This window comes from Lolium rigidum, chromosome 4 (genome assembly GCF_022539505.1).
Source record: "Lolium rigidum isolate FL_2022 chromosome 4, APGP_CSIRO_Lrig_0.1, whole genome shotgun sequence".
Lineage (NCBI taxonomy): Eukaryota > Viridiplantae > Streptophyta > Magnoliopsida > Poales > Poaceae > Lolium > Lolium rigidum.
In genome coordinates, this window is record NC_061511.1 from 230,682,619 (window position 1) to 230,690,367 (window position 7,749).

Genomic DNA, 7,749 nt, shown 5'->3' on the forward strand with positions numbered 1-7,749 from the left:
CGGTAGGCATTAACTGGGTAGCAAGGTTTTGAGACCCAAACCAGCTTGAATTAGGGCATCTCCAACCAGAAGACCTAAACGGACGTCCCATTTCATCCGTTTGGGTCGTGCTCCGGACACGCGGACGTGAGCGGACAGCCTACGGACGTCCGTCTCGGGTAGTATTCCCCAACGCAGCTCAGACCCAAATTAAAAAAAATCATCTTTCTCCCTGTACTAGTTCCACCGGCGCAACCATGGCGGGCGCGCAGGCAGCAGCCGGAGGAGGCCATGGCCGACCGGAGGAGGCCTTGGCGGGCCGGAGCCGGTGGTGGACGGGCGGCCGCCGGAGCCCGCGGCGGGGGCCGTGCTCGTGGCGAGGCGCGGCACGGGGCGGCGAGACGCGGCCGTCCTCCGCCCGCCCGTGGCCGTGCCCACCCGCCCCGCCCGTGGCTTCTCCGCCTCGCTCACCGCGTCCCGCGCCGACGAGCTGCGGCCGTCTCCGCCCCGCCCGTGGCCGTGCCCACCCGCCCCGCCCGTGGCTTCTCCGCCTCGCTCACCGCGTCCCGCGCCGAGCGAGCTGCGCCGCCACCCGGCCGTGGCCGTGCCCACCCGCCCGCCGTGGCCGACGCGGCCGGCTCCGCCTCGCCCGCGCGCGCGCACGGCCCGCTCGCCGCGCACGGTCCGCTCCGCCTCGCCGCCGCCCCGCCCGAGCGCGCGCACGGCCAGCTCCGGCCCCGCCCGTGGCCGACGCGGCCGGCGGCGCGCTCCGCCCGTGCCCTCCGGCGGTGGCCCGAGGCCCGGTGCGGCCTCGCCTCGCAGCCGGACGGAGCTTCGTCGCGCGGCACGCGCGGCGGGGCTCCTCGGCCGCGGGCGGCGTGGAGGAGCCGACGCGGCCGGCGCCGCGCGGCGTGGCGTGGCGTGGCTCGGGCGCCCGCGGCCGGTGCTCGCAGCCCAACGAGGTAGCACGGGCGGCGTGAGGGGTGCGGCCGCGGCGAGGCACGCGGGCGGCGCGAGGGGCGCGGGGCCGGGCGAGGCTCGTGGCGCGGCACCGGGCGGCGTCGAGGCGAGGCCGGGATCGCAGCGGCCGACGTGCTCCGCCCCGTCTTCGTCTTGCTCGGCGGCGTCGAGGTCGGCCGGTGGTCGTTTCGCTCCGGCGACTTCCGGCATGACCGAAAAAAAGGAGCCGGCGGCCCGGCGTCTCCAGCCGAGGGTGGCGCCGGAGCTCGGTTAAGTGAGCTCCAATCCGGCGAGCAGCGATGAAAGTTTTCATGGGGGAAAAAGTAAACAGGGAAGACAGAGGAGAGAGAGAAGGCTGGGGACCATGTGGTTGCATTTTGTGTCACTGTCACATGGGCCAGGAGGCGGACATACGCGGATACAACGGACGTCCGCCTTCGTCCGGCTCGCCCCAAAAGTCTCCCAAATTTGCGCCAGTTTTGGGTCAGATCGGACGTTGCACCTGTCCGTTTTTAGGTTGGGTTGCCCGAGCAGGTTTTGTCCGGAAAGACCCAAACGGATGATTTTTTGCATTTGGGTCTGCCCCGTTGGAGATGCCCTTACACTCCTTTTTTTAGAAAAGAGTGAAATGCAACTACCGTCCTGGAACTTGTTGGCGATGTCTAAAACAGTCCTTCAACTCACAAAGCACACCAGTGTAGTCCCTAATCTCGCTATACAGGTCCATATACGGTCCAAAACTGTACTGACCCCGTATTTTGTTGACGTGTCGCTGTATCGTGCCCTCTGCAGCCCACCTAAACTCGTGTGTCGTCTTCATCAAGCTGCGGCGCCTCTTCTTTCCCACCTGTGGCCATAGTCGTCATCGCGATTCCCGGCGAGGCCATGCTCCTGACACGGAGAAAACCGTCTCCCTCGCTGCCCCTACAAACTCCTCAACCCACTACATCCTCTCTCTCGCAAGTTCGTCGAAGTGGCCGCCGCCCGTCGGGGCGAGGCTGTCGTCATCCCCGCGACCGGCAGAGCGCGACATCCCCTCCGACTCGTCATGCTGCTCCTACCCTGCCTATGAATTGAACCTGGACGCATAGGATCGACGCCATCGAGGACATCTTTCTCCGCTCCATCGATCCAGTTGTCTTTCTGTGCTCTGCGTTGCTGCGGTGGTCGCTGCCGGTCGTTCCAGTCACCTCCTACCTGCATGGCGCGGCCAGTTAAACCCGTCGCGCGGGCCTGGAGCCCTGGACAATGAGCGAAGGCAGCGCATTATGCCAGGCTCGTCGGATTTGACTCCAATGACGGGTGCGAGCAGATGAGCTGGTCGGCACACACGACGCATTCGAGAAAATGCCCAGGACAGAGCGATGGCCGTGAGCGAAACAACAGGGGGCACCGCTACTCAGCCGTGAGCACGGGGCTGGGTTTGGGCGCGATCAGGGAGCTGCGGTGCTCGACCGCGAGCACGGAGGTTGGGCTCGCCGGCGGTCAGGGGCGCCGGTGCTCGAGGTCGGCGGTGGGGATCTTGCTGCCCTGTTGGACCTACCTGTACCGGCGAGGTGTCGTGCTTTCTTGTGCTGCCTCGCTCATACTGGCGTGGGTATGTAGGACATCGTCGGCTAGCTGCGTGCATGACAGCGTGAGAGTTGAAGATGGAGCAAAATCCCGGTTGAGGTCGAGGAAGCACAAAGGAGCCGTCGCTGGTGGTCAGCAGTTCGTCGATGCAGTAGCTCATCATGGTTGTGGGGAACGACGCTGCGGCCTGCGTGTCCGATCCTACACCACGTCATCAAAATACACTCGTGAATCGTAGCTTGGACCGTATCCAGACGTACAAAGCGAGATTGGGGACTGTTCTAGCGCACTTTGTGAGTTGAAGGACTGTTTTAGACACAGCCAACAAGTTCAAGGACTCAATTTGTGCCCGGTATAAGTCCGAAGAGTTGATTACTTAGCAAGTAAATTAAAAAAACAGCTCGATCGGCTACTCAGATTCTAAATACGCTCGACATTAGATCAGTATTCAGATGATAGGGGCTGCTTCCTAGCGGGGAGTGCCTTCTCATCCCATGCTCATTTAACAACGGTTTTGTTATGTCTCAGTCAACTGAGATTTTTTAAGTCTAAGTCACTTACAAAAATGTGCTTTGAGTTGTACTTTTCTATTAAAAGAATGCAATTGCACTTTTCTGTAGAAATATGCAACTAAACCGAGTTGCACTTTTCTTCGAACTGTAGTTGCACTTTTCTGAGTTGACTGAGACTTAAGAAAATCTCAGTCAACTGAGACATAGGCACACCCAACAACAATTGGGGAGACTTTTTTCCCATCCCATCTCCACCGGGTTTAGGGTGGCGCGAGCTCTGGATCCGTGGGATCCCTTCTCTTCCGTCGGCTGCCTCGGCAGCGGGAGGAGGGGGATCCCCGGATCGTAGCCTGTTCATAGTAGGGTCGTCTGGGTCTCCGCTCGGTGGCGTCGAGGAGGTGGTGACGCCGGCGATGCGGTTTTTGGTGGCGAGCTTCTTCCCTTCCAGCAGCGGTGGTCTTCGGGGTACTGCTGTGAGGAGCTCGCCTTCCCGGTGCTCCTCGTTCCGCGGATCGGGTGAGTATCTCAATCCCTCTCCGGATCGAAGGTGGTGGTCGATCTGGATCGTGAAATCGAAGAAGTTGATGATGGCGAGCGGCGCGACGTCGTTGGTGAGGCGTGGAGTAGGTTCTTCGGTGACGGTGAGTTTTGACTACCCCGCTGCTGAGGGGTTGCTTCGAATCCAAGGCGCGTGCGAAGCTATGGCAGCGGCCCGCCAGTCTCAGCTCTGGGTCGTCGCCGGCGAGGTCGGGGTCCTGTATGGGCTTATCTGTAATTTCTGTTTCTTTCAGGACCTATCTGTAAGATCGCTGCTGTAATATCATCTCTTTCTTCTCGCAAAAATAAAGAAGCAAAATTCAAGTAATCTTCTTATAATTTCATGATCTTATAATTTTGCCACACAAAAATAAGAAATTTTTGTAATATGTAGTTGGTAAGATGAAAATAAATTAGTAGAATACGTAAAATCCGAGACCGGTATGGTAAAAGCTAACGGACGGGAGATAGTAGACGCGGGGGCCCTAACTTTCGGCCAGTCCTGTACGCCGACCAGGTCGGTGTCGATGCGGGTTGCCGCACACCCTGGTCGGGTATTGGGCCTGGCCCATTTAACGTATTTCGCTTTTGTTTTCTCTTTTTTCTTTTTTTCTTTTTCCGTTTTCTGTTTTATTTTCTTTTCTTTCTATTAATTCTTTCTTTTGTTCAAATTAGAAAAGTCTATATTCGAAAAATGTTTAAATTAGAAAAACGTCAAATTTGAGAATTACTAAAATTCGAAAACTGTTCAAATATGAAAACTGTTTAAATTCAAAAATTGTTCAAATATGAAAATCGTTCATATTCGAAATTTGTTCAAATTTGAAAAATTTTCTAATATGAAAACCGTTCAGATTCAAAAATTGTTCAAATATAAATTTTGTTCAAATTCAAAAATATTCAAATTCGGAAATTGTTCATAGAAAAAAAAACATTTTTGTTCAAATTAAAAAATGTTCAAATCTGAAAATGTTCAGATTTTTAAAAAATGATTTTTTTAATTTGATTTTTTTAAAAATTTTACAAATGTTCAGATTTTTAAAAAGATTCTTTTAAAAAAGAAAACAAACAACAGAAAAAAACGAAAAAGAAAAAACCGGCTTACCTGATGTTGGGCTGCAGCCCAGTTAGTAATCCGGGCGCGCGGGGTGTGCGGCGACCGCTTCCGCGCCGACCAGCTCGGCATACAACACCCCCCCTAACTTGCTGCCGGTCTCGTTCTGGTTATGATGGGTGTCCTGGGCTGAAAGGAGCACGAGTTCGTGTACCATAAGGATAGGGCCTGGCTCAAGTTATATCTGACAGTTAGTAAAGTATTTTCTTACTGAGTACTCCCTCTGAACCAAGGGAAATGGCGTATATCTTGCAGCACGATTATTAAGGGCATGTACAGTAGTTTAGATACATGCAGTCTGTAAAGATCCTCCACGTCAATTACAGACAGCCCTAAAGACAGTGTTTACAATAGACTTCTTTTTTTGCTATCTGTATCACACCGCAAAATCAGCCAACGAAGACCTCCTGAACGTGTGTTGATTAGTTGGATAGAGAACCAGAAGTTGCGAAAATAAGAGAGATATCTTGAAGGCCAGGACCCACGACACAAGCGATGGGTCAATACAATGGAAAAAAGGACGACGTTAAGGAGCGATTTGTGCGGGAATAGATCGTCTGTATAATTACAGACGGACTCGACAGTTACTAGCTTTCTCTTTCTGACACATCAGGCGTGTTCCTACGTGTCCTGGCTTACAGATGGCTGATTAGACACTACTGTACATGCCCTAAGGAGGGATTAGAGAGAGGAGAAAGAATCGCTACTTGCCCCTTTTACCCCTGCATGCACGGCAGTAATTAGGGAGATCCCCTTTTCTCTTTGGATGCCAACGGCGGCTCGCCTAGTTTCGAGGACAAAGAGGTACGTAAGTGGGGTTAGAATTGAAAAATTAGGAAGCCCAACAGACCACGCCTTAAGCCTTGACGCCTTGACGAAATTTAGAAAAAAATTATACGCCCTTTTCCCTGGGACGGAGGGAGTATGATTTATCATACTCTTCCATCCTTGTTCCCTCCATTTCTCTTTAGATTTAGTGTCGACGCTAACGCAAGATCACAGAGAAGATATCATCTCATTCGAGGTGTACCCCGGACTAGTTAGTGGAAAACATTGTAGAGAATCTATTTTATTTATTTATGTAAATGTAATAAAATAAATAAATAAGTTTCTCAAGATCCACTGTGCTGATTTCGCAAAAAAAAAAAAAATCCACGGTGCTGGTTCGTGTGTATACGTCTCCCGGTCTTTAGGCTGCGGAGGCTGTCTACACATGCACGGACCCACCGTGTAACTTCTACTTCTTCTAAGAAAATGATAACATGAAGGATGGCTAGAGAAAAAAAACTACAAGCCGTCAAAGATTAATGCTAGTAGCAAAAAGGTAAAGGGAAAACAAATACATACACAATATGAACGGTAAGATCTACCATCGAGGAATTATCACACATGGATAAAATAGAGGGTTGACGTTGTATTGGAAAATAAACATAATATATATGCTTTGATATGTTCTAAAAATAATCTGTACCAACAAATATATATCCCGTTCAATAAAAGATGTCAATCTCTATGGGCTATTACAGAGAACTATTCCATCCAACAAGGCGTATAAGGAAAAGATGCTCTGATAAATCCATGTCGAGTAATCCCGTGGTAATGCTTTGGGCATAAGTTACCAAGGTGTTGAATCTTGGAGGTATTTAAATGATATGCCAGTCCTCTACTCAAATCTGCACTAAGGAAGACAATTTCTTTGAAAGGATGAAATCCAAGGATTGAAATTCCACCGTTGAATTTGTCCACCAAATCTTTTGCGTCCCCCTCCTCCTCATCATCATCAGAGTCCCATCTGAAATTGCCTTCTACTACCGTGGTGCCATCGTCACCGTTAACATTGATATACTCTTCGTTGTTGTAGTTAACATCTTGCAAGATCCAGGGCCCATAAACTTGTTGGCCGTCGTTTAGCAGTAGATTGAAGTGCCTATCATGCTCCAACTCCCACTTAGTATAAGCGCATGATTCGTTGAGAACCCATACCTGAAGTCGGTATGAATCTTTAATTGATGCGTAATACACACCCTTTCTAGATTTTCCGAGGTGATGCATAATTTCGCAGCTCTCGGGTTCAAGATCTCCAGGTGGTTTAATTACTTGGATTGTGTTGCTTGATAACGATAACCTACAAGAAGTCATATGGTTAGCCGACATGTCAATAAATAAATGAAAACTGACTTAAGGGATGAGGCTCGGAAAATAAGTAGGTGTACCTCATAACAAAACCTTTTTGGCATCGCACATAGAGTGCGCCATGCCAGTAGACGGCGGTGGAATCATTCCCTATATCTGCTATCCCCAATTCAAGAACGGTTCCTGCAGCCTCTCCTACCCGAGAGAAAGCTTTTTCCTCCCATCGCTTGGTGAACGATGAGAAGACACGCAGCACACACGATGATGGCGGCCATTCCAATTCAAACATTGCCGGGTCAACCATGTTCAACGGGTACTCGTCCGGTTCTATGTCAAGCTCGATGTAGGGAACACGAGGTAGGAGAAGGACTTGATAGTGAGGCGACAGCGTAGGATCATATGCAAGGTAGGCGTCATAGATGAAGCACTCCATCCCCGGTGTTTTGGGCGGCGGCGGCGGCAAAGGTGCCCTCCACCCCGTGGCCGGGTTTGCCACCGTGTCGCGGACCAGGAGAAGGCCGTTGCAGTGAGCTTGCATGGTGAGGTAGATGAGCTCTTTCTCTTGGATCCCGGGCCCCTCGGACGGAGAGGGTGATGATGGGCGGGAGAAGAACTCTGAGTACCTGAGGTCGTTGAAGTTGATGAAGAAGCCGGCCAGCGAGTGCGGGAGGAGGTCGGCGCGAAGGATGCGGCGAGCGTCGATGGTGTCCCGCCAGGGCTTGCAGACGCACCGGGACGTGGCGAGGTCGCGCGGAGCGAGGCGGGCGAGGACGACCGCGAGCACGTCGTCAGGCAGCAGCTGCGTCTGGTCGCCATGCTCTTCCATCGCGCGCTCTATCCGTTCGATCGGCTACTCGGTTCGGTTCTTGCTTTGGGTGGGTCGTGTGGACACTCCTCTTATAGCGGATGGGTTCGTGTCGCAAGTCGACCCGAGTCGGATCC

The 7,749-nt window shown here is 52.4% G+C and overlaps 1 protein-coding gene across 1 annotated transcript; it reads right to left on the minus strand.

Annotated features, from left to right (window-relative positions):
• Positions 1–6,204: 6,204 nt before the first annotated feature.
• Positions 6,205–7,633, minus strand: LOC124648384. The gene is made up of 2 exons (XM_047188164.1): positions 6,888–7,633; positions 6,205–6,799 (listed from the first exon to the last, which is right to left on the minus strand). The coding sequence occupies exons 1-2, from the start codon at positions 7,631–7,633 to the stop codon at positions 6,205–6,207; spliced, it is 1,341 nt and encodes a 446-aa protein (XP_047044120.1).
• Positions 7,634–7,749: the final 116 nt, after the last annotated feature.

What these genes read in the sequence shown, in the direction of transcription:
- LOC124648384 (XM_047188164.1), bottom strand. Translation starts at nt 7,633, where the DNA reads ATGGAAGAGCATGGCGACCAGACGCAGCTGCTGCCTGACGACGTGCTC. An exon ending in CAAAAAGGTTTTGTTATGAG is followed by an intron (nt 6,800 to 6,887) that starts GTACACCTACTT and finishes GACTTCTTGTAG; the next exon opens with GTTATCGTTATCAAGCAACA.